Source organism: Pseudopipra pipra, chromosome 26, assembly GCF_036250125.1.
Source record: "Pseudopipra pipra isolate bDixPip1 chromosome 26, bDixPip1.hap1, whole genome shotgun sequence".
Classification (NCBI taxonomy): Eukaryota; Metazoa; Chordata; class Aves; order Passeriformes; family Pipridae; genus Pseudopipra; species Pseudopipra pipra.
The window spans coordinates 702188-728464 of record NC_087574.1 but is presented as its reverse complement, the minus strand read 5'-3'; the positions used below and the strand labels follow the sequence as shown (position 1 = coordinate 728464).

General features: G+C 48.7%; 1 protein-coding gene and 1 long non-coding RNA gene across 2 annotated transcripts; both read left to right on the top strand.

Annotated features, from left to right (window-relative positions):
* The first annotated feature begins 8586 nt into the window (after positions 1-8586).
* Positions 8587-25851, top strand: LOC135403058 (Ig heavy chain Mem5-like). Its single transcript, XM_064636677.1, has 7 exons — positions 8587-8818; positions 9038-9358; positions 20906-20962; positions 23122-23397; positions 24021-24092; positions 24435-24551; positions 25177-25851. The coding sequence occupies exons 1-6, from the start codon at positions 8761-8763 to the stop codon at positions 24548-24550; spliced, it is 900 nt and encodes a 299-aa protein (XP_064492747.1). The 5' UTR covers positions 8587-8760; the 3' UTR covers position 24551; positions 25177-25851.
* On the top strand, positions 10334-11433 carry LOC135403059 (uncharacterized). The gene is made up of 2 exons (XR_010425304.1): positions 10334-11074; positions 11111-11433. It is a non-coding gene; the product is annotated as an uncharacterized LOC135403059 (long non-coding RNA).
* Positions 25852-26277: the final 426 nt, after the last annotated feature.

Here is a 26277-nt window from a genome sequence, read left to right as displayed (position 1 = left end):
GCCAGGGTGGGGTGAAAGGGGTGCAGACAGGCAAAATGTGGTCAGAAGCCACAGAAGGTGAGAGGAAGCAGTTGTGGCTGCGTGGACTTCCATCTCTGTGTGTTTTTTCCCACCCTGGGAGGACCCAAATCCTAAGGATCCCAGCATTTCCATGAAGCCCCAGCACCTCCCTATCAGCAGTTCCCACTATCCACCCAGACCTGCTGTTTTTCTGTGTGGAATGGGGCAACAGAGGGCCTAGTGACATGGGTCCCCATCAGGACAGGCCTGTAGGACACAAAGACAGCAACATGGCGCAAAGGATGGGAGGGAAGATTAGGAGTTAAGGGCTGGGTGATGGACAGGTAGCTGTGTCCTGTGGGGAAGAAGAGTGTGGGCCACGGGAGTAGGAGTGGGAGGGTCGTTGCCACACCTTGCACAAATTACCTGCAAAGCCTTGAATGTGCCTATGAGTGTTACAGAATCACAGCAAGATTGAAGTTGGGAAGTACCTCAGGAGGTCATCTGGTCCCTCCTGCCTGCTTGAGCAATTGCCCAAGACTATGTCCAGACAGCTACAGAATATCTCAAAGCATGGAGACTCCACAAACTCTCTGGGCAACCTGTGTCAGTCCGCAGTCATCATCATGGTAAAAATGTGCCTCCTGATGTTCAGAAGGAGCATCCTGTGTTTCAGCTGGGGTGCATTGCCCCCTGACCTGTGAGTGAGCAGCGCTGGAAAGAGCTTGGCCCCGTCTTTGCATTTCCTCTTCACGTGTTTCTATACAGAGATAAAGCCTTCCCTTCTCCAGGGTAAGCAGTCTTGACTATCCGTGACCTGCCTGTCTCCTGGTCCCCAGGGCAGGGCATGGGGGCGATGCCAGGGCGGGCCGGGAGTGCGGGGCAGGAGGAGGGTCCTAGAGGGGACGCTGCGGGCCGACAGCCCGTCCCTTGGCCGGGGATGGGGCCGCCCCGGCTGCACGGGGCCGAGGCGCCGACACCTTCTGAAGGGCACATAGGGCGAGAAGGCGGGACAGCACTGGAGCCGCGCTGGGAGCCCCGGGACAGGAGCCTTCATCTCTCGGGGCGCTGCTCCTCCGCCTACGCTGCTGCCCGCGTCCCTCGCCGCGCCCCCCTTCTCCCGAGTTCCCCCTTCTCCCGAGTTCCCCCTTCTCCCGCGGCCCCGGGGGGGGTCCGGGGCGGGTCTGTGGGGTCGAGCAGAGGCGCCGGCGCTGCCCCGGCGAGGCGGGGCCGGGCAGGAGCGGCCCGAGCGCGGCTCCGCTCGGCTCGGGGGCGGCTCCCGCGGAGCCCTCGGCCGCGGCCGGGCACGATGTCGGCCGGGCTGGGGCCGTGGCTGCTGGGCTTGGCCTTGGGGCCGGCAGGTGAGAGCCGGGCGGGGAGGGCAGCGAGCCCGGCGCTGGGGAAGGAGGGAGTGGAAGAGGAGAGGCGGGAGCAGGGGCAGGGGCAGGGGTGGGACAAGGACAGAGGCTGGGACAGGGGCTGGGGAAGACGCAGGGACAGGGACTGAGGGATGGGGGCGGTGGCTGTGTCCGTGCCGGGGCTGAGGGCACCGGGGCAATGGGGGAACGTCCTCGGTCCGTGGTCGCGCCCTGCCCGATTCCTGCGCTCTCCCCCGCAGGGCTGTGGGCACAGTGGAGGCTGGAGAAGGCCGGCGGGGGACACCGAGCGCCCGGGGAGTCCGTGCTCCTCTCCTGCCGCGGGTCCGGATTCAACTTTGGGCTTTATGTCGTTTACTGGTACCGTCAGGCACCCGGAGGCAGACCCGAGTGGGTGTCTTCCATCAGCACCGATTCCTCTGTCAATCGAAACGGGACAGCAATGGAGGGTCGAGCCTTGGTGTCCAGAGACAACTCCCAGTCCAAGTCATCCCTGTCCTTGTGGGCCCTGCAGCCCCGGGACTCTGCCCGATATTTCTGTGCTGTTCCCACGAGGACAGGAAACCCAGCTGAGCTTTAACATAAACCTGCTGGGGGCTGGCACAGGGTCCATGGCATTTTGAGATGGAGAATTTTGAGGTGGTTCAGGGCTGTTCCCAAGGAATCAGGGGCCATCACTGTTCTCTGAAGGCAGTTTTGGCCTTTCTTCCAGAGCTTCTTTACCCAGAATGATAAATGGCATATCCTGAGTCCCAAATACAATGTTTTATTCCATAGAAGTGGTTCAAAGTGCTTCTGTCACCCAGCCAGCCTAGTCATTCTGCCTGGCTCCAGCCCCTCTCTGCCTTCCTTTGATCCCCTTCTTCTGTGGGGCCCCCAAAGCACCTGGGCTTTAACAACACCTTTGCCTGCTTTCTTTGACCCTTTTGGGCCATCTCCTGGCACCAGAAAAAGCAAAGTAGTGATGGAACAGGCCCGCTTTTGTTTCAGATGCATTTTGGGGTGATGAGGTCCAACCAACAAGGTCTGCAGTGTGGTGGCCAGCAGGGAATACTGGGACCTTACGATGCACTTACAGCTCCAACGTCTCCTACATTTACGTGGCCTGCTATCAGCAGCGTCCTGGTGGACCCCTGCAGTACTTGCTGCAGTGCCAGGGCCGTGGAGGCTCCTACAGCCACACAGCCCCTTTTGCCCACAGGAGGTTTTCCTGCCAGGCTGACAAGAGCTCTGGGACACTGAGCATCACGGGGCTGGAGCAGGGGGACAGTGCATCCTATTGCTGCAGCCTGGAGGCACCACAGCGAGAGGCACCCGGGGTGTGCCTCAACGACATCAACTTCCTCCCCTGCTGCCTCCCCTCCTGCATGTTCAGGTGGGACACAGGCCCTGCAAGGGGGGAGTCAGTGAGTGGGCTGTGCCTGTGGTCAGAGAAATGGGGTCTCGTTGTGCCTGGGTGCTCCCAGTGGAAAGGAGGGGAGGGAATGGCAGGGGAGAGGCAAGAGAAGAGCATTTCAATTAAAAGGGAGCTACAATGACCATCTAGTCCAACTGTCTGACTACTTTCAGATTTGAACTAAATTAAAAGCATGTTTCAAAAGAAATTGTCCAAATACCTCTTAAACACTGACAGGCTTGGGGCATTGACCACCTCTTCAAGATACCTGTTCCAATGTGTTACCAATCTCTGAGTAATGAAATGCTTCCTAATATCCCACCTAAACCTCTCCTGGTGCATCTCTAAACCATTCCCACACCACTGTGTAACATGGAGAACCTCCCTCTCCACTTCCCCTCCTCAGGAGCTGAGAAGGTTGAGGGACCTCCTCACATTTCTTTCCTCCAAGATAAACAAATCCTCCATGGCCTTGGGACCACAGGGAACCTGGCATGTCCTACAATGCCGGAGCAGCCCCAAGTGTCCCAGGGCACCACAGCTCTGCCTGGCCCTGCATCCCCCTGCTTCTTTTCCCAGCCTCAAGCCTCCACTCTCAGTGGGCTCCTCTACCCTCTCCAAGTCCCTTTTCCCACCCCTGTCCTGACAATCCCATCCAAAAGGGACCATGTTCTGTTACCCAGGAAAAGAGAGGGGAAGGAATGGATTCAGACAGTCTGTGCAGGGCCACTGTGGAGTGGGCAATGCTCCCCAAAAGGGTCGTGGCAGCCAGGATGGTGACAGTGTGTCAGGGCTCACAGGTGTCACATCCTGTGGTCACAGGGAGAGCTCTGGGTTCCTGCTGAGTAGGAGGACACAGGGAAGGGAAGTATCCTGGCTCTGCTGAGCAGCTCCAACAGCCTGGTCCCTGCTGAGTCCTGGGCTGCCTTTGCTGCTTGGGGGGATCTGGGAGGGCTTTGAGAGGAAGAGGCAGCTGGAGAAGTGTCATCACAGGGAGGGAGAGGGGTGCTGGGGCAGAGTGGAGGGAGCAGGGTGAGGAGCACTTCTGCCCTAAGGGTGCCCTTTCCAAGTGGAACTGGGATCCTGGGGGTCCCATGTGGGAGCAGCAGCTCAGCAGCAGTAAAGGGCCAGGAGCCCAGGGGAAGGACAATGTGCCACCCTCCCAGGGGAGCTCCAAAGTCCCAGCAAACCCTGCAAAACTTCCTCAGGGAAAGGTCAGGTTTACCCCACAGCAGCACCTCACCTTTTGCACAGCAGAGCTTTTCCTGCCGAATGAACACTCTGTTCTTGCACCTGCAGGGTGAGAGACACCCGGGAGTGCACCAACAGCTTCAACTTCTGCTCCAGCAGCCCCCAGCTCTCACCCTCCCTGTTGTCAGAGACAGAGGGAGGGACTGGGAGGGGCTGGGCCTGAGTGCAGTGACAGAGGCACAGGCAGGGAAGGTGTGGGTAGAGTTGTTCTGCAGGCAGAGAGAAGCTGGAGAGAGGTGAGACAGATGGGCCTGGCCATGTGGACTGTCCTGTGTGTGGGGTTCTTGCCCATTGTAGGTAAGTGAAAGGAAGGGGTGATGCCCCCCAGGAACTGAGCGTGCCCCTGTGCTCTGCACGGCTCTGGGGAGCTGTGCTGACCCCTTGCAGCCTGATCTGCTCCCTGGCTCGACCTGTCCCACCATCCCTGTGGAGCAGGGTGAGAACAGCCCTCCTCCTCTTCTAGCTGGGAGTTGATCACCTCCATCCCAGCTGCCTCCTCTGCAGGGTGGGGACAGCAGGGCATGGCCCTGCTGCACTCAGATCTTGGGCCAGAACACTTTGCACTTGGACTGGACACTCTGCTCATGGGGCACTGCAACTCATCTTGCAAAGCCCAGCTTGAGGATGGCAGCACAGGACCCTAAGCCCCACTTGCCTGTGAGAGGTATTTGCCTCTCTCATGTGACTTCACAGAAGTTTCAAGGACAGGTTAGGTTTGTTCCTCACCATCTAGGAGTGGTCATGGCATGTTCTCTCTCTCTGCAGCAGTCACTGGCCAGGTGGTCTTGGAGCAACACCCCAGGGAAGTGACTGTGGGAGAGGGAGATAAAGTCACCTTGCAGTGCAGCATGACACAAGGTGTTATGTGGAATTACTACATGTACTGGTACCGTCAGGACTCACATGGCACTCTGGAATGGATTTACAGGGAGGGTGATATCTATGGAGAAGGTTTCCAAGATCACTTTAAGGGATCAGTGAAGAGCTCCGAGAACAGAGTCACACTGCAGATCCTGGCAGCAAAGCCAGGGGATGCAGCAATGTACTACTGTGGTGCAAGAATCACCCTGGAGCAGCTCTGCAGCAGAGTGGAACAAAAACTGACTGATGGGAGAACAGATCTCTCAGCATTTCTTTCCGGCAGCTGCTCCCCAGGGGCTGTTGTCGGGCAATGGCAGGTGCAGGAAACAGACCTCTGGCTTGCTGGCAGTCCAGGCAGTGGAGGGAAGTGTGGTAGAAGGGCTGGTACCATTTCTGATGCAGGAGGATCTTTTCTGGGAACTTAAGGGACTGTTTAAGCAAGTGCAGTTTTAGTGCACTTTGCCTGAGCCTCTCTCCAGCACAGCCTCATTCTTCCTCTGTGGTTTGGCCACGGAGCCATGGGATCATGGAGATGTGTTGTGGTATCTTCCAGTTCCAGTTCTGTGGAGGATGGAGCCAGGCTGTTCAGGAAAGACAGAGCAACAGATGACATTGCTCTGGGTGGCTGCTACAGATCACCTGATCGGGAAGAAGAAGTAGAGAAGGTGTGGAGGGTTGATGTTATCTGTCCACCCGGTGCCCACCAAAACACTCCTCTCAGTCCCTCTTCTCAACTGGACAGGGAGAAAAATTGGAATGAAAGGCTTATGGAGCAAGATAAGGACAAGGAGATGTCCCAGAGCTTCCCATCCTGGGCAAACAGATGGACTTGGGGAAATGAATTTAATTTGTTGCCAGTCAAATTAGAATGGGATAATGAGAAATAAGGACAAATCTAGAAACCTCTCCTCTCCCTGATCATTGCACCGGGATGGGGAATGGGGCTTGCAGTCAGTTCATAACCTCTTTCCTCTGCCACTTCTTCTGTCTCACGCTCTTCCCCTACTTCAGTGTGGAGCCCAACCCGTGGAAGACATTTCTCCAGGAACTCCTCTAATGTGGGTTCTTTCCTCTGGCTGCAGTTCTTCACAAACTCCTCCATCCTGGGTCCTTTCCATGGGGTGCAGTCCTTCTGGAACAAACTGCTGCACTGTGGGTCCCCTGCAGGGCACAGGTCCTGCGAGAAAACCTCCTCTGGTGTGGGCTCCTCACTCCATGGGAGTGCCATTCCTGCCAGGAGCCTGCTCAGCATGAGCTCCCCAGGGAGCCACAGATCTTTCCAGGACATATCCATTTGCTCCAGTGTGAGCTCCTCTGTGGGCTGCAGAGTCAATATCTGCTGTACCATGGTGTGCAGAGGGACAACCTGCACCACCCTGATCTTCATCAGGGGCAGCCAGGGAATCTCTGCTTTGGCCTCTGGAACAGCTCCTGGTCCTCCTTCCTCAGGGACAGTCAGCATGGCTTTGTGAAGTGGAAATCATGTTCAATCACATTTACAGCCTCCTACAACCAGTCGATGGGTGTTGGTGGATGAGGAGATAGTGGATGTTGTCTATTCTTCATGTAGTTACGTTTTCAGCACTTACTTTTCTGGAAACGTGGACAAAGTCCTTTATTATGGACTAGGAAAAGGGTCAGTGTCATGGATTGTGCAAGGGAACACGTTACTTGCTCCAGACTCTCCCCCAGACTCTGGGAAGTTGGATTCCTTAAGGCCGGTCTGGCTGGTAAAGCCTGAGGTGAATAAGTAATTCAGTACCTCAGCCCTTTTCCATGTTGTTGTGGTTTAGGAATAGTACTCCCCAATTCATTGCCCCCCACTGAGACTCTCCCAAATCAGATGCCACCTGCTCAGTCCCCTGGCTTCCCCTCCCCCTTCCTGCTCCTGGAATGGAGTTGAGAATTGGAGACACAAAGGCTGAAAATTATGGGTTAAGATAAGAACAATTTACTGGAAACAGCAATGAGATAAGAAAACAGGAACATCAACAATATTCGTATAAATTAGTACGAGACAAAGAAACAATGTGCACGGAGTAAAACAGTGTCAGATCATTCTGCCCATACTGTCTTTCCCCACACCTCCACCTCACCATACCTCTCCCCTGGAAATGAGAGAGGGAATCCCTTACTCCAGTCCAGGAACTTGAGATGGTATAGAATAAGAGTAGGGGCTGGCCATGCCCCCTCCCAGCTACTGTAAAAAATTAACCCTGTCCTGGCTGAAACTCAGACATATGTCCTGGTCAGCAGATCCCCATCCCATTCAGCACTGGGTCTGCATTTTCCCTGGCCTTGTTTATCCAAGCAGCCTCCTGGCATGTTGACCCGACTCTTTGCTCACTGGGGAGGAATCCTCTTGAGCTCAAAACTGGTGAGACTGTGGACTGCTGTGTCTCCTCCTGGATGTCCCAGAATGAGAAGGACATGGACATATGGGAGCAAGTGCAATGAAGGGTCATGAAGACAAGGAAGGGAGCAGCTGATACATGAGGAGAGACTGGGAGAACTGGGTTGGTTTAGTGTAGATAAGAAGTTGCTGTGGGAGAAATTTGTCACTTGTACCCCCAGCAATCCTCCAGCAGTGGTCTTTGGGTGGCTGTGAGGGGGAAAGGGAGAGCTTCTTCTCATCATTTCCTGATTGAATTTCCTCCCATGCACTCTGCCCAGGAACGCAGCCTCCAGCAATAAGCGAGAGCCAGCAGTAGACCTCGCAGGTGCCAGGCAACTGGTCAAATGAGAATGTTCTTTCCCATCTTCCCAAAGCCATGTGCTTAGCTAAATTATAAAAAATAACTTCTCTTGGTACTTCTACACTAAGAATCCTTGCCTCCCTCCTCAGGTGGCCTGTAACTGACAGATATTGCAAAGTAAGTTTTCCCCTTGCTGGGGCAAGATGTGAATGGGCCTGTGAGTGAGTCTTTCACAGGATCACAGAGAGGGTGAATTCGGAAGATGCCTCATTTATACAAGGAGGGCTTAAAAGAAAGATGGGCACAGAATTTTTAACACAGTTTGCAAGGACAGGACAAGGGGTGGCAGTCTTAGACAGAAAGAGGATAGATTCAGACAAGATACAAGGAAGAAATTTTTTATAATGACGGTGATGGAACAAGTTGCCCTCAGAAATTGTATCTGTTTCAACCATGAAACAAATAGGGTGGGGCTTGATCAAGTTAATGAAGATTGGCCTGACCAGATTGAAGATGGTTCTGTTCATTGCAGGAGGGTTGAACTAGATGACCTTGAAATTCCACTTCCAACTCAAACTAGTCTATGATTCTAAACCGCTTTATATTTCTATACATTGAGAAGGGAACATCTCCCCCTCCCCAACCCCCAGCTTTTTCTTCTCCAGGGTAAACAGTCCCACCTCCCTCAGCCTTTTGTCATGCAAGAAGTACTCCAGTCCCATAATCACCTTCATGGCCCTTCGTGGGCCTCTTCCCAGTAGATCCATCTCCCTAGTAGGGGGAGTCAAGATGTGTCCACAGTACTCCAGGTGCGGCCTCAGCACTGCTGAGCACAGAGGCCCCATCAGCTCCCTGACCTGCTGGCAGTAGTCTGTGTAGCACAGCCCAGGATCCCAGTGACCTTCTGTGCTCCAAGGGCAAATTTCTAGGCAAGTTGTCCACAAGAACACTCGGTCCTTTTCTGACAATGTGTTCTCCATCCGCGCAGCGCTGTTTTGTGTCCGCGGCATCCCCGTGCTCGCCCCTTCTCGTGTCCCGGGGGGTCCGGGGCGGGTCTGTGGGGTCGAGCAGAGGCGCCGGCGCTGCCCCGGCGAGGCGGGGCCGGGCAGGAGCGGCCCGAGCGCGGCTCCGCTCGGCTCGGGGGCGGCTCCCGCGGAGCCCTCGGCCGCGGCCGGGCACGATGTCGGCCGGGCTGGGGCCGTGGCTGCTGGGCTTGGCCTTGGCCTTGGGGCCGGCAGGTGAGAGCCGGGCGGGGAGGGCAGCGAGCCCGGCGCTGGGGAAGGAGGGAGCGGGAGAGGAGAGGCGGGAGCAGGGGCAGGGACAGAGGCTGGAACAAAAGCGGGGAGGCGGCAGGGGCGGTGGCTGTGTCTGTGCCGGGGCGGGTGGTACCGGGGCAGTGGGGGAACACGCTCGGTCCATGGTCGCGCCCTGCCCGATTCCTGCGCTCTCCCCCGCAGGGCTGTGGGCGCAGCTGAGGCTGGAGGAGGCCGGCGGAGGGCACCGAGCGCCCGGGGAGTCCGTGCTCCTCTCCTGCCGCGGGTCCGGCTTCACCTTCGAGAATCATTATGTTCGCTGGTACCGTCAGGCACCCGGAGTGGGGGTCGAGTGGGTGTCCTGGATAAGCCATTTTTCATCACAGATTCAGTTTGGGCCAGCAGTGGAGGGTCGAGCCACAGCCTCCCGGGACAATTCCCGCTCTGAGGCATCTCTCAGCCTGCACCTCCTGCACGCTGGGGACTCTGCCCGCTACTTCTGTGCTGTTTGCACAGAGATACGAAATCGGCTGAGCTTGAACACAAACCACCCACCAGTGTCCCAGCCTCGGAGCTGGAAGGGGCTGTGTCCCACAGATGTGCAGGTTTGCTCCCAAAGAGTCCTGTGGTCACAGCATAGAATTTTCAAATGTTTGAGTGTACCTTTTACTGTCCCCTAATGAGCTCTAACCCTTATGCTTGTCTTCTCCTCAATTTTCAAGTCAGCTCATCTCTCACCTCCCAAACTGCTTCACCTTTAGAAGCAACTTTTCCTGTTTCCCTTGGTTCCCAGTATTACGGGTACCCAGTGCAAATGGTGAGGTGTGAACAGCCCTGCTGTGGTTTTGGGCAGGGCTTATGTTCACTCAGTCTAGCTCATGAGTTTTGCTCCCTGAGGGGTGAGAAGAGGAAATGGGGAAATTCTAGATGGTCATTTGGGAGCTCAGTGGAAGATTACGGAACCCTGTGTTTCTTTACCAGATCTGAGATTCTAAAGGGAGCAAGGTTTTGCAGCTGCTGGATCCTGGAGATCACAAGCAGAAACCCAGGGATGTGGTGGAGCAGTTTAAGTGACTGCTTAAGCTGTTCCTGTCTGTTCATCTTTGTCTCCTGGGGTTGCAGGTGGCCTTTCCCAAGTGCAGACAAAGGCCTCAGGCCCCACAGGAGGGAAGATGTCAGAGTCTGTCTCGCTTACCTGTCACATCTCTGGTGTCCCCATCACCGACAGCAGCTATGCATGGGACTGGATCCGGCAGACTCCTGGCAAAGAGCTGCAGCACATAGTGCTGCAATATCCTTTCACAGGGCTCCAGCACATCGCTTCATCCTTCCAGACCCGAGTCACCAGCTCTGCAGACCCCTCCAGGAACCAGCTGTTGCTGGAAGTGCTCTCACCAACAGCTGCAGACACGGCCACCTATTTCTGCAGCACTCGAGAACTTGAAAAGGGCACAGTGCTTGAAACACAGGCAGGGCCAGGGCAGAACTGGAAGGAGGGGCTTTAATCCAGTGGGGTCTTTTGGGGTTGCTGCAAGGCAAGACTCTTCCCAGACTTCTCAAGACTAGTCTGGGCTGTCTTTTCCCAGAAACAGATGCAACAGTAGCAATAACAGCAGCAGTCTCCCACAAGCACACCCCAAACCACGAACATGTTGTTAACTTATCCTTCTCAGTATCTCCCACAGGCAGAAAGAGCCAGGGAAACAGGGTGTTTGGGGATTTGTTTTTGTTTGTTTCTTTGCTTTTATTAAATAATGTGCTGATTCTGGCTGGAGTACATTTCTTTATAGTACCTAGAATGGGACTATATTTTGAATTTGTACTGGAAACCGTGTTGATAATTCAGGGGTGTTTTAGTTATTGCTGAGCAGTGCTGACAGAGAGTCAAGGCCTCCTCTGCTCCTCCTACCACCCACCGGGGAGCAGCTGTGGGTGCACAAAGTCTGAGAGGGAGCACAGCTGGTTCAGCTGACCCCAACTGACCAAAGGGGTATTCCAGACCATATCACATCATGCTCAGCATTTAAAGATGGGGGAAGAAGAAGGAAGGGGGGGACATTGAGTGATGGCATTTGCATTTCCATGTAACTGCTGTGCTTTTCTGGAGTAGGCAGAACTCTTGGGTGTTGATGGAACTAGTGAATGAATTCTTTGCTTTGCTTTGCTTGTACTCACAGTGTTTGCTTTATTTATTAAACTGTTGAGTTCTTTATTAAACCCATGAATTTTCTCATTTTTACTGTTTCAATTCTCTCCCCCGTCCAACCAAGGGGAAAGGAGAAAGCAGCTGTGTGGTCCTGAGTTGCCATCTGTGGTGAAACCATGACAAAGAAACAAATGAGCATTGAATGAGTTAAAATTTTAACATGGAAAGGCAGAAGTCAACTGCATTTGGACACTTCATATTGTTTAGGGAGTCTCACAGGAATGTTGCAGCAGCCCATAACCATAGTAAATTAATTGTATCTTAGAAGAGAGTGGCCCTGCACCAGGAACTGCACTGCCAAGATGTTTTTTTCCCAGGAGATGATTAAAAAAATTCCTTCTCTGCACTCCTGTCTTTGGTTCCATGTGAATAAACACAGGTGTTCTTATTCTGAGGACTGACCATTCATTTCTTTACTTGGAAGTGTAGATTTTCAGGGAAGGTATTTGGAGACCCATGCAAATGCATCCATGTGCTTGTGCACATGGGCACAGTGCCCGAGGCATCCTCTACAAGAGCTGAAGATGCCGGAGGGTCATTTGTCCCCAGACTTTGCCCCCCATTTGGCTCTGTGGAAGAATTGCTGCAGTGGATTAATCTAAGAGCCATTCAACACAGGAGACTGTCAGGCCATTGTCAAATGTCTTGCAAAGGCTACAAATACAAAGGAAAGGCCACTTTATTTCTTCTGTTACCACCCTCTTTTCTTGTAGGTGTCAGCAGCTCAGGGACTTCCCCCAACAGACATTGTAGCTCACTTTTTCAAATCACTGCTTTTACCTGTCCTCTCCACAGGGAATGTTGTGACTTACTGTTTCACCTTAAATATCCAGTTTCCTATGATCCCTTATAGTGTCTCTAGAGAATCCATGACCAGTAACATCTGTTTTGGAAGAAAGGTTGAATGGGATGGTTCTGTCCACAGAAGAATAGAATTCCCAGCACAGCCTTTAAGAGAAAAGTTGCCTTCTTGACCCAGGTGTTCCAGAACCAGCTCTCCATCAATAAAAATCCACGGACACAGGCTCTTGTAAATGTGTGATGAAATCAGGTGGATGTGTGTGAAAACAGGCTCAGAGTGAGCTGGTCCCCCCCACATCTCCCCACCAAAAAAAGGAGAAACTTTTGTTAAAATACAAATGGAGATTTTGGGGGGAACAAGAAGAATTATGCTGGAAGGGCCAGGATACTTTCTTCTGGAAAACAGCAGTGTCAACCTTTCATCAAGGACTGAAGGAATTCAAACAAACTCTGAAATGTATCTTCATCTGCCTGTGACACATTTCTAGAGGAGAGGGGGACTCCCTCTGTTCCCGTTTCCTCTGAAGCAGAACTCAAGGAGGGCTCTTCAGTATCATGTAGTGGAACACAAACATCCTCTCCAACATGTCACTGACACTACTGGGGCACCTCCAGTAATTTTTTGGAGGGCCTGCACCGGGACAGACATAGACAAAAGAACGGCAGAACTGAACTTTAAGCCAAAGGGATTCAAGCGTGTGGCTCGTGGGAGGCTGTGAGCACAGCTGTGCTCTGTGGCACTGCAATGGGAACAGGCTGTTTAACGGCCTCGGAGATCTCAGGGACGAGCAGGGCGAGGTCTCCCTGCTGGGGAAGATTTGCCAGCGAGTGAAGGGTGTGTGAGAGGCACCTGTGTGAGCCCAGGCCTGTTGCAGGAGGTGTTTTGAGCTTGTTCTCTTTGTCATGCCAGGCTGAAGGTATCACATCAGCACATTCCACAGCTTTCCCGGAGCAGTGAAGCAATAAGGAGGAGAAAACAATTTGACACACTAAAGGGAAGAGCAGATGAACCTGCCCGTGTTAACAATGGAAAATAGCAGCACTGGGATTAAAAACTGTTGATTACAAATGAGAAATACACTTGGTGACAATGATAATACAAACAGGATGAAATAATGCTATATTGGTTTTGTATCCTAGAACTGGATCTGAGGATTAGGAAACTGCTCTACAATTCCAAGTTACCACTAATAAAAATCACAAAAGTAAGATAAAAATCAAATTAAAAGGCAACTATCAGCTAAACCAAAATAACTTCTGAACAATTCATAAACATGGACTGATTTTTAGTTTGGAGTGAAAATAGGCTTTGAGGACAGAAATGCTTGAAGGTCCAGAAAAAGTTAGGAAATACAGAATGAAAATAAATTGAAAATTAATAAGCCTGCTGCTGATACCCAGCTGGTCTCCAGATACTCTAAAATATTTCACCCTAACTCTCTTGATGTTTGTTAAAAGACAAATCAGTAATCAGATCCTCTCAGTGAGAACAGTTCTAACAGCAAAATTCCTTTTCTACAAGCATGGGCAATATTTTAATGAGATTAATGCTAACTACCTTATCTGTCAGAAAAAGCAATAATGATAATGTTATTTTTAGTGTAGAGCATCCTCTGGAATAGTATTAGATGTTCAGAAGTAGAACAGTATAGAGGAACAGGAAAATAAAAGCCAGCTCCTCAAAGACATGAAAGAGCAGACATCACCTGCCACTGAAAAAAAAAAAATATTTTTGTAAAACTGTCTACCACAGTGTAGTACGTACCACAGTGATTTAAAATGACTGAACCATCGTACACAAACTATCTCACTTCCATGCTCTGAAGGTGGAAACATGGTACCCTACATGGTCTATTTTTCCTCAGACAACTCTGTGCACATACACAAATTCAATTGCCAGAATCAAACAGCAGAAAAATCTTTTTACGCGAAACTAATTTCTTCAACACTCAACATCAGATCTTGGATCTTACAAACATGTCATTTTAGACATCTGATCACCAGCTCAAATTGAAAAAGTGGGCGTTAACCTATTGTATTTAGATGTTTCCATTTTTAAGCTCAGCGTTATGTTTTTCTCTTTGTCTCAGAGCACAGAGGAGGTTTTTTGCTAAGAACAAAGATCCTTTTAACTTCATGTCCAGCACTGGCCAGAAGCAGGTGCCTGAGGAACAAGAACAGGAGACCAGAAAGGGCACTTCCCACTAGCAATGTCCCAGCTATAAACGTCAGAGCAAGGACTTTGAGCCACATATGATTGCTTTGTATTCACCATTTATGAGTTTATTCAGGAGCCCTTTGTTCATTGTTTTGGCCTTCTACCACCTTTGCTTGACTTAGTGCTTTGTCAAGATGAACTATTCTTGAGTTTGAAGGAGTTAATCTCTGAAAATGAGCAGCTCTCCTAGACCCCTCCTCTGTCCAGGATCATAACCTGTGGAATTCCTCCAAGATCCCTGAAGAGCCCAAATTCTGCTCTCCTGAAGTCCAGGGCTCCAGTCTTTTTTACATTGCTCTCTTCTCTCTGGATCCTGTGCTCAAATGTTGCATGGCCACTGCAGCCAAGGCTGCCCCTGGCAACCTCACGGCCACCAGAAATTCTTCCTCGTTTGCAAGTAGGAGGTTGTCACAATTTAGGAATGGTGTTCTCCAATTTAATACTCCTGCTAAAGCCACCCCATTGCTTGCTCTGAGCAGTGGTACGTGGAGGTTTTGACTGGGCAGGCCCAGCTCAACTGGTGGAGCTTTGGGTGCTAAATAACCAGGTGGCCTTTGCTAAATGTAGATCCCAATGCTTGAAGGTCCCACCACCCATTGCTTTCAATGTAGTTTTTAACAGTCCATTGTACAGTTCAGTTTTTCCCAGAGGCTGGTGCATGACAGGGAACGTGATCCACCCACTCCATCCGGTGCTCTCTGGCCCAGGTATCCATGAGGCTGCTTTTGAAATGAGTCCCATTGTCCAACTCAATACCTTCTGGGGGGCCATATCACCAACATCTTGCTTTTCTAGACCCAGGATGGTGTTCCAGGCAGTGCTGTGAGACACAGGGTGTGTCTCCAGCCATCCAGGGGTTGTGTCTACCACTGTCAGCATGTAGCACTTGCCTTGGCAGGTCTTGGGAGTGTGATGGGATCAATCTGCCAGGCTTCTCCAGATTTATATTTCAATTCATCATCCACCATTCCAAAGGGGCTTTGCACCCTGGCCTGCTGGATTGCAGTGCGTGTTTACCAGTTATGGATAACCTGGGAGATGGTGTCCATGGCTGAATCCACCCCTTGATCGTGAGCCCATCTGGGTGTTGCATCTCGTCCTGATGACCTGAGGTGTCTTGGGCCCACTGAGCCAGAAATAATTCTCCTTTATGTGCCAGTCCAGATCCACCTGAGACACTTTAATTTTGGCAGCCTGATCCCCCTCTCCATTGTTGTGATGTTCTCCACTAGCCCAACTCTTGGGTACCTGTGCATCTACATGACAGACTGTCACAGCCAACTTCCCTACCTGGGGAGTGATGTCTTGCACAGTTCAGCAGCCCAGATTGGTTTCCCTCTGTGCTGCCAATCGGTCTTTTTCCATTGCTCCAGCCACCCCTACAGAGCCTTTGCCACCATCCGTGAGTCAGTGGAGAGGTAGAGCTCTGGCCATTTCTCTTGTTCAGTGATATCTAAAGTCAGCTGGACGGCCTTCAGCTCTGCAACCTGACTTGATCCGCCTTGTTCCTCAATAGCTTCTGCAACTCACTTCCCTTCTCAGTCTGACTTTGGTAATCAGCCTTCAGTTGCTACAATACTGCTGAAAGCTATCCCTCCACATCTCCATGATCTCACAGCTCTGAAACCAGTGTTAAAACTGCAAGGCTGAGAGAACTGGGCTTGTTTGGCCTGAAGAAGAGAAGGCTCCAGGGAGACCTTCAAGCCCCTTCCAGTGCCTAAAGGGGCTCCAAGGGAGCTGGAGAAGACTTTGGAAAAAGAGGCACTTAGGAAGAAATTCTTCCCTTTGAGAGGGATGAGGCCTGGGCACACATTGCACAGAGAAGCTGTGGCTGCCCCATCCCTGAAAGTGTCCAAGGCCGGGTTGGATGGGGCTTGGAGCAACCTGGTCTAGTGGAAGGTGTCCTTGCCCGTGGCAGGGAATTGGAACTGGATGATCTTTAAGGTCCCTTCCAACCCACACCATTCCAGGACTCCCTGTTGGAGAGGAGCCCGGGCAATGTGCGCTAACCCACACTGCACCACCCATTGTAGTTCCTGGGTCACATGAGCTGCCCCACCACATCTCTGCTGCCAAAGAGATTGTAGCCCTGCAGCTGCTGTTGGAGCTCTAATTTCTCTTGTTTGTTCCCCACCCTGCAAGTGTTCCTGCACAGGCACTGTACAGAGGCACCCAGCCATGGTAATTTCCCAGAAGCCCAGAGGTATTTCTTTTTCCCCATTGTATCAGTGTGAATTTATGCTGATACTTTTGGTCTGTGTTTGGCCCAGACAACTGTAAAGGTTTTGTTCTTTCCCTGCCAAGTTATAAGAAAACAAGTACTGATAAACGGGCGCCTCGTCCTTGGAGAGAGAGCTTCTTGTATAAACTGCTTTAATTGGTGTTCTGTGATTGGCTAATCGTTCTCCAAGGTCACTTGAAGGAGAGATTCAGGAGGATGAAGTAAACCCACTGACTCAATTAAGAAAGACCCCCCGAAAGCAGTACATGGGCGCAGGGAAAGCCACGTGTGCGCAGAAGAGATGCACTTACATAACCAGGGGGTGGGACTGAGGGCCTCTGGCTGGGTGGTGATGACCACTCCTGCCTAGGCTGAGGTCACTCAGTTAATTGTATAAAAGCAGATAGCGCTTTCTTGGAGGGAGCTAACTTCACATCAGGGACAACGTTGCCTTTGGCGGGGACGCCTGCCAGTTTGTGAACTTACTGACTCTCCAAGGATGCAACTTCTGCTATGGGTAATTATGGGTATGCTAGGTCCGTAAGATAATTTTATGGGCAACAGCTGGGTAACTGGGGAGGTCGTACTGGGGCCTTATTTCTCTCCTCCTTCCTCCCTTTTGAGTTTGTTCATTTTGTTGGCCACCTCTTGGTAATAAATATTGGTTTTTGTTGAGCTTTCAACGGTGTCGTGGTTTCAAGATTCAGTATGATCCGAACCCTCCCTAATACACCCATAAATACTTCCTTATTTAGTGCACACTCTTGAAGTGCAACCCTTTCAGCCCTTTTTTCTCTTTTCATAATGAAGCCTGTCCTGTTCATCCCATTTCTCACTTATTTATTTTCTGCTTCCTCCTCTGTTGTTCCCAGTTTAAAGCTTTTATCAGGTTGGCCAGTCTGTTGGCAAAGAAGTTTTTGCCTGATTGAATCAGGTGGGTCTCATCACTTCCAAAGAGCCCTCAGTCCTCCAAAAGGATCCCATGGTCATAGAAACCAAGTCCATTTGTCAATGCCAGCTGTGTAACCAACTGTTGACCATCAGGATTCATCCACTCTTCCTTCTCTCCACCTCCCTCCTCATCAGCAGGATCAAGGAGAATCCCATGTGGGCCCACACACCCTTGGCCATCACCCCATGTGAGTCAGCACAGACAGGCAGCTGGAACTGGACTCAGGACTAGAACACAAAGAGTAAATTTGTTTCCATTACCTTGGTAACCCTGGGAATCTCAAAGCAACACCCAGGCAGAGGCACAAACAGAGACAGTGGCTTCTGAACTCGGTCTGTGCTGGAGGGTCACTGGCTGCAGTTCACTCTGGGTTATCAAGGGTTATTCCCCACTGCAAGGTCACATGAGTGATTTACAATCCTCCTCACCTCTTTTCTGCTCTTAACCCATTCCTTCCAACACTCCCAGAGCCTGCCTGCTACTTCCCAGGACTGCCATGGCACTGTCATTAATACCCCCAAGGAAGAGAAGGAGGGGTAATGGACTGCAGGTGCAATAAGTTGAGCAGGTCCATTAAAAGTGACCCCAGTTTGAGTCCATGGCAAGGAGATGACTGGTCCAGCAGCTTGGAGCCTTCCATTGCTGTCACTCACCACTTTTTCTGGTGCTCCTGTGTGGCTCGTGGGCGATGGGCTCAGACACCTTGTTTGGCAGAGCTCCCAGCTCCTCCTTTGCCAAGACAGCACAGAGTCTACTCTGTGGCTGCAAATCTTCATGTGAAACAAGAGCCTTCACCTTGGTGCCAGGAGCTCCCAGCCTCTGTCACCATGGCAACCTCCATTTCCCATCCTAATGGGCACAGACTCAACCTGCCTCTCCTTTGGTAGAAAAGGGAGAAGTGGGCTCTTGAAGCTGCAGAGACTCAGAGGTGGAGTCCATCTTTTGCCATCAAGGTCCAGATTGTGTTAATGCTGCACAAGTTGATCATCATGAAAGATTTCATAATTCTGCAACAGCTCCTTTAATCTCTGATAGTCACTCCCATGGCCACAGTGCCTCTACATAACAAAGAACCATCATTTAGCCTACTTTCTCATCTTACCCAAAGCAGCCTAAATACTTTCAAAGGTACTAAGTGACCTCCAGATACCAATTCTAAGAGCCAAGAGAGGCACATTTCTCATGCTTCTGAGCATGACACCAAATTACTGGTGAAAATATAGACAACTTCCTGCAAGTCAGAAGAATTTTCTGAAATGCTTTGAAATAACACTATGTGTACTGATTTTTTTCCTGCTTTCTATCCAGCTTAAATTCATCAGAGTTTTCAGAGGTGTCATGTAATCCCCAAGTTTTCATTTTTAATTCAACCTTGCTGAAATTTTCTTAGACCGTTCCTTCAAAGCCATATTGTGTTTCTTCATGTGGTATGTTGGGTCTTGAACCACTTGAGAAGTCACGTGACTCCCTGTATAATCCAAAATTCTGTGTAGTGGAAGAGAGGCAGTTTTTGCAATGAAATACACCACTGTGTACAGGGGCTGGAGTACCACAATGATATAAACAGCACAGGGCCCTGTACAAAAACCCAAAGAAGGTAAAAAGGCAATATATTTTGGGAAGGAAAGGAGATGGGTGACTGTAATGAATAAAGAGACAAATAGAGCATTCTTTTTTATACTTCTGTTTATCCTGGAAAGATAGAGCTCATGGAGTCTCTAAAATATGAAAGAAAGGGTGAACTTGGAAGTCCTATACTCAATCAAGCTATTTGAAGTCATTAACTATTCCATTATTGTTTTTCTCTTTCCAGTTTTGGAAGAAAATATGCCTCTGGATACCCTCAAGGAGTTGCACACATGGATAATTAGGAAAAATGTCTAACTTTTCATCTCCTGTTTTTTCTACCGTTTTGATTACCATGTGGAAAGAGTGATTTATTGCAATGAGTATTAGCAGTGTGAGGATGATAAGCTCGTATTTGGACCAGGGACCACCATCACAGTTGTACCAAGTAAGTACCTTTTTTAATCTATTTCTAAAACTTGTGTTAAAATTAAAGTGGGGGAAGAAAAAGGAATCTAATGGTTTGGGTTCACTGCAAGAATTTTCTGCTGCAATAACCCCTTGAGTGCACTCTCTCTCTCCAGCCAGGCTTTCAAGCCAAATCCTCAGCTTGGAGCTGCTTAGGAAGGTTTCACAGGAACAACTGGCCTAACTCTGTGTAACACCTTCATTCCATGATCCCCAAACACCAGGTGTGCACTACTGAACATGTTACAATTTATTCCCAGTTTGGACACCACTCTGGCCCAAACTGACTCTGAAGGCTCCTCTTCTCCAGTGATCTTCACTCACTCCCTCTGGGCAGGAATGCACAGCTCAGTGGAGAGCTCACAGTGGGGAGAAGTTTTGAGACAGATCTTTAACTGTCTGGTTGGAGAAGTTTTGACACTGGCACCACACTCACAGTGTCCCCAGGGAAGCAATTCCACTGGAGACAGAGGAGGAAGGAGGATAAATATCCCTGGCCTTCAGTTTTCACAGGTGCCTCATATCCAAGACCTCCTAGAATGAAAGACAACTGGCTTCCAAGTTGTCTGGGCTTTGAAAACACAGGTGTGGGGAGTAGGGATGATAACAAGCCATAGTTGTTATTCCTGTCTTTATTTGGACTTTCCTGATGTACAAAAAAGGTGGATGTCCCACCCTATGGGAATGTGAGTGTTGGGGTGCAGAGGAGATTGTCAGGTTGCTCTGTGTTATCCTGAAGATAACACAGACTTGTTGCTGTGCTTTCAGAGATCTGCATGTCTTTATAGTGCTGCAAAAATGTCTCATGTCATTTTACATTCCTAAAACACCTTGCTCTCGTTTCAGAAGGGCTTGGGACTGCCTGAGGTGCTGCCTAATATCTGCCCATGCCTGTAGGAGATGTTGCATGGGAATAAATGTCTGTTTTGGAACAATCTCAGTCCACTTCCATTTCCAAAGGGGCAAAGGAATGCCAAGTTATCCTTTTGAAGAAAAACCTATTCTTTCTGTGCTGTTAATGACTTTCTTTTTGTAGCTAAAGATGAGATATTTTCAAAGCTGCATGAAGGCTTTCAGATTATGTGTGACAGTAAAAGATAATGGGCCCTAAGTATCTAAGTCTCTCAGTGTCCATTGAAATACTTAATAAGTTGAAGCCTAAATTTCCAGAATGTGAACAACCTCACTCTTTTGGTTTTGATTTTTCTTTGGGAGCTACTAATATGCATTTTAAGATGTTTAGAGTAGATATACTTTATTATCCAAATCTTTTGAGAATCGCTCCAAATCAAAATGACATCAAATAACAACCATTAGTGTTACTATAGAATACCTCAGTCATATTCTCTTGAGGATAGACAAGGTTTTTGTTTTGGTGGGGGTTGGTTTATTCCAGACAAAACTTCCATTAAGAATACTAAGGCCCATGACTCTACAGAATATATGACTCTTCCTGTGACCTCGTTAGACTAAAATGAAAGAGACTAAAATGGAGAGGAGAAAACATGAAAAGCCTTTAAAGATCTTCTCAGATAATGCAGAATGCACAATGCTCTGGCAAACCATGTTACAACACCTGGGAAGGAAATGTGTGTAGGAAGAATAGAAAAACAAGCCTTTTTTGATGTATGTGTTTTAACTGTGTGTAACTGCTGCTCTTGTCTTTGGGAAAGGAACTCAACTGACCGTGGAGCCAAGTACGTGTCCTTTATGTATTATCCTTTTCTGAGTTGTTATTGTTTGAATTTTGCCTTTTTTTCCTGCCGATGAATGTCTGATTTCTGTGGGGTGTCTGGTTGCTGTAGGTATGGACAAGAGTGTAGTTTTGACTGATTTATCAGCAGAGCTGACCCCTGAAGTTGTGGCAGAGCACGATTTGGCTTTCACCTCAGTTCCTTACCACTTTAGGGTGATGGGGAAAGAGTGTAAAATCAGAGCTCCTTGATCAAACTTTGGTGAAGTGTCCTCTGATGCACAAGATGTTTGATATGAGAGATCCCTTGACCAGACTGCAAGGCAGACACCATGCAAAATTAAACCCCTGATGCTCCTCTCTTTAGCAAAGAGACCCACCAGGATGCTCCTGTCAAATTAAACATGTGAATCTCTTTTAGTATGTCTGACAGCCTTTCATAAGCTAAGCCTTTCTGGCAAGGAAGGGTGATAGAGGATTCCTTTCAGTTACATGTTTTTACTATATTTCAAATTACTAATCTGAATAAAGTCCTGACGTTGGTTTGTGAAGTCATCCTGGATTCTCCAAATATGGCCTGACCTGAAGGAAAAGATATTTTGTGTAAAAAAAAGCCCCATGGTATCACAATGATTTTTTGGTTACAAAATTCTTTTGAGACCAACTGTTACCATAAAAGACAGCTCCTGGAAGTAAAGCAATCTTATTTCATTACTTGTATGTCTTCTAAGAAATTCCCAGAGAAGGCTTCTGCTATACCATTGAAATTCAGTCTGTTTTAGTTGTCAACCTCTTGTCATTCATGTATTTCCAGGGGAATTCAACTCTAAAATTCTTTCAAAACTGAAAAAATACATGTAACATTTTCAGAGTAACCAAATTTCTGACAGATCAGAGCAAGCATCTCAAATCCTGTGAAAAGTTGTCAGCATCTTTTAGATTCTGTCTAAACTCTCGTTTTCATGTCTCGATGTTTGTTGGTATTTTAGTGCTAAAGGACCACCACTGAAGGTTATTACACTACTCGAAGGAATATTGTAAGATTTGTCCATGAACATCATGTTTGTAGCCCCAGGATATTCTTTCCCTCCAATCAGTTTATTAAACTCTGCATTACACTTCCCACTGCTCCGGAGCCGTGGGTCTGACGACACGGCACAGCACAGGGGTGAGAATGGTCACACTTTCTGGAACAGGCACAAGAGTTGTTGAACCAAGGACCAATCCTGTTCTCTCCTCATCGCCTGCAGACTGGTTGGAATGTCTTACACCTTGTGCAATGTCTAGGGGGGAAAACCTCCCCCACAATGAAAGTTCTTGGCCTTGTCAGGAACTTCTGGAGCAGAACTAGTGAGTGACATCGCTGCCCATGGCAGGGGCTGGAACCAGATGGCCTTCAGGGTCCCTTCCAACCCAACCCATTCTGTGATTCTGTGATTCTGTGTGGAGATATACAATTCACAGACTTTTGATTGCTTCTCTCCTACTTTCCCATCTTACAGACAGAAGTCCTTCTTGCACCTGAGCATTTGTTATGGAAAAGCTCAGCCTTGTCCCCCCCTGCAGCAGCAGGACTTCATTTCTGCAAGTAACGTCACTCAGAGGGGGAACCTCGCACAGCAGTGAGGCAACAAACTGACCTCTGCTCTCCCTGCCACTCCTGCTGTGGTTGAACCTTTCAACCACAACAGGTGATTTGGGGAGGGGAGGGAGAGTAAAGGGAAAAACAGTTATTCCCTCATGTCTCACGAATATGCAAGGCAGTCCTCATAGAGTTGACATTGTTTGGAACTAAATTGTTGAGAAAGCAGAATAATTGGACTCTTGGAGTGACATGCACAAAAGTTCCCTTCTCCTTTGCAGGTCCTTAATTTATAAAATGAAGAATTCACTTACAGGCACCAGCTTTGGCAAAAGGAAGCTGAGATTCTGTGGAATTAAATCTTCTATAAAATACCTGCTCTTGTACACCCTTTCTGCCTCTAATTTGATCTTTTAGAAGCAACAGCAAGAAGTAATGGCAAAAAAAAAAAAAAAAAGGCAGTTGGTCATTGATAATGCTACAAATCAGTCCCAGGTGGTGTGTCTATTAATTTTCATGACTTAACTCTCAAGCAGGCTTGCAGTAAAATCCATCATGCCCAAACCATACTTTTTTTACAGGCAGTCCAAAACATTCTGTCCCACAAGTCATTGTGATGAAATCAAAGAAACTGGAAGAAGGAGGCAGCACTGGGAAAGCAGCTTGTTTGGCAAGGAATTTCAGTACAAAGAACATCAGCTTGGAGATGTCCTCTGATGAGGTCGTGTATGAACAGAGCACACCCATTCTGGCGTCAGAGGGGCTGTACAGTGCAATGAAGGTGGTCAGTGTGACAAAAGACACAGAGGTGACCTGCAAGGCCCATTTGGACATTGGCACCATTACAGCATTGTCAGGTACAACTTGGGGGCACAGCTGGAATGTATTTGTGGAGACAGTGTCTTGTGGTGCTGCTCTTCCCTGATAGTCTGCACTGCCCAGGGTGGGCAGCAGAAATGAGAGAGACAGTTGGTACTTAAGCAGGGAAAGATGAAAGATGTTTAAAAGCATCTAAAAGAAATGGTCTCAACTGTTTAATAAATTGGAGAAACTTCTCTTTTGATGGGGGAGGAGAGAAGGCACAATCCATTTTTTTAAAATGGGAGTTTACTTTATTTGCAGCAGCAAACCTCCTGGAGCACAACCTGAAACAGCCTTTCTAAAGCCAACAAAAAGTTAAACTGGTGGTGTGATTTGGTTTTGGTTTTTACTAAATCACTTTTTCCTATTTGAATGACCTTCAAGATGACAAAAACAATCGCACAAAATATAAAAACAAAACAACCTAGAAATTCTTTTGTTTCCTGCAACTGCGGGGAGAAATTGTCTCCTCAGATTTATGTTGGAATTAATGACTGATCATCTGAGCCCCAGACTCTACTTCCCACATGTCCCTGTGGAAAGGGCCGTAGGAATAGTTTTTTAATACTTTCTAAAAATTGGATATGGGTTAAAATGCCTTTTCTTTATCATTCTACAGAAAAGGAGGCTGAAGAACCAGTAACGAGGCCCAGTAACAGGGTTTGCAACAGCACAGACACCTCTGCCCAAGGTTAGTGACCGAAACAGATTGTGAAGTTACATTGCTGGTTGGGGGATAAATGCATAGAAAGGTAATTTCTCGAGGGGAGAGGAGGCAGATTATGACATATTTATCAAACACAAGCTGCTTTTTCAGGGTTGCTGCTGTAGGAACACACAAGCAACAGGAAGTAAAAAGCAATGGAGACAGACACCCTCCTCCCCTGGTGTTGCCATGTTCTCTGGCATCTCTTCCTCTGCTGCTGTTCCTTTCCCTGAAGCTGTTACCTGTGGCTTTTTCCACTTTCTGCCAAGATCCCAACATCCAGACTTAGGCCATGGTCTCTCTCCTCTTTTTGCTGTCCCTGAGCAGGTACCACAGTGCAGAGAGTGAACATGCTGTCTGTGGCTGTGCTGGGTTTGAGAGTCCTGCTGGCAAAAAGCATCGCCTTCAATACACTCATGAGTATCAAGTTGGTTCTTTTCTGAGGTAAGGAAGCACTCAGCTTGATTTGTAGAGATACTGGAAGCATGTGGCAGGAGTGACTGCCTGTCTGTGTGTACTTCTCTAACCCCACAGGTAACGACACCTATTCATCTGCTCCTGATTCCATTGAATAGCTCTTGCAGGTTTCTGGGGAAAAAAACAGCAACGATGAGCAAAACCCACAAAAAGCGCCCACACCAGGCCCCCTCCCCAAAAAATAAAACAATTAAGAGAAGCCCACCCTGCCTCCCACGTGACAAAGGGAACAACACTTTTCTATATCCAGAGCTCAGTTCTGGTGGCTGGTTCCCAAATTTTCTTTGCCCGAGCAACTCAGGTATTGCCTGAAGAGCCTAAGAGGTACCTCCTTCACTACTTCAAGTGCCAGAGCACAAAGCCTGGAGAAAACTCCAAACAAATAAGGATTCAGAAGCAAGGATCCCAAAACACAAACCTGTGGGAGTAAAGAGAGGGGAGGCAGGGGGGATTTTCAAATTAAAGTGTCCAAAGAGGCACAAAAGATAGTCCAGCCTAAATTTTGTACTGTACCTGTCTTGACTGGACAGCTCTCAAACAGTGGTTTATTGCTCCAGTTGCATTAAATGTGGTTTAAAACACCCTTTTCCAGACATGTGGAGTCAAGGCAAGAGGGACCTGAAGAACTGCAGGAAAGAACGTGAACCAGCAGCACAACGGGCTGGACAAGCAGTGTCACATCTGCTGACTGAGCACCCAGAACACAACACAGCCCCTTCCCCTTTAGACATTTGATGCTGTTCAATCCTGCCCAGCCAGTTCATTAAATTTAAGAGTTGTAACTGCTTTTGCTATTTCTTTTTCTCTGTGCACTGAGGAGAGTGCATTTCTCCTCATCCTCCTGCTGAGTAGATCTCCCCACTGTTCTGGCATTTACACAGGAATGTCCAACCTGCCTCAATAGCTGTAGAAAAACCCAATCCTCACTATCAATACATATAGATATATGGAGAGCTATGTAACATTTTAAATCAGGTTTCACAGGCATGTTGTGTTACTGTCTGTAGAACTGGTGTGTTACTGCAGAGACAATTCAGGCACAATAGTTGCCATTTATAGCTTTGGTTTTTAGACAGCTTTATTAACAATAATTTCCTATTGTGGTTGAGAAGACCTGTGTTGGATCTGAAGTGATCCAATTCAAACAGATAATGTTCAACCATAGAAGAATTTCTTTCTTAAACCTGTATTTCTTCTGCAAAATATATCCCACATGCATTTTAGTTTCCTGTAATAGTGATGAAAATAAAATTTTCCTTGACCAAAATGCTGTGGTTTGTTCTGTGCTTTTTCTTATGAATTTGGGATGGACATTGCTGAAACCCAACTGTCCTAATGACCACTGAGATTAGAAATACAGCTTTGATAACCCAGATTTCCTGTTGGCTGGATTTGTCTTTTCTAGACTTTGTGCAGGGAAGTATCTCTTGGGACATTCAGAAGCTTCAATTAAGAGATAGCTTGCTGAAAGCATGAGGGAGGAAAACACACAGAGCAGAAGAGAAGAAAACATGCTGGTTTTTTCCACTCAGTGATATGAGGAAGAGACCAACAGGAAATAATATGTGGAGGTTTGATGGGGTGATAGTTTCCACAGCAACTTGGTTATGAACTAATAGACCCCACCACACACATGCCCCAGCTCACCTTTTTGTCCCAAGCAACGGGCAGGATGTTGTGGCCAACATTTCTG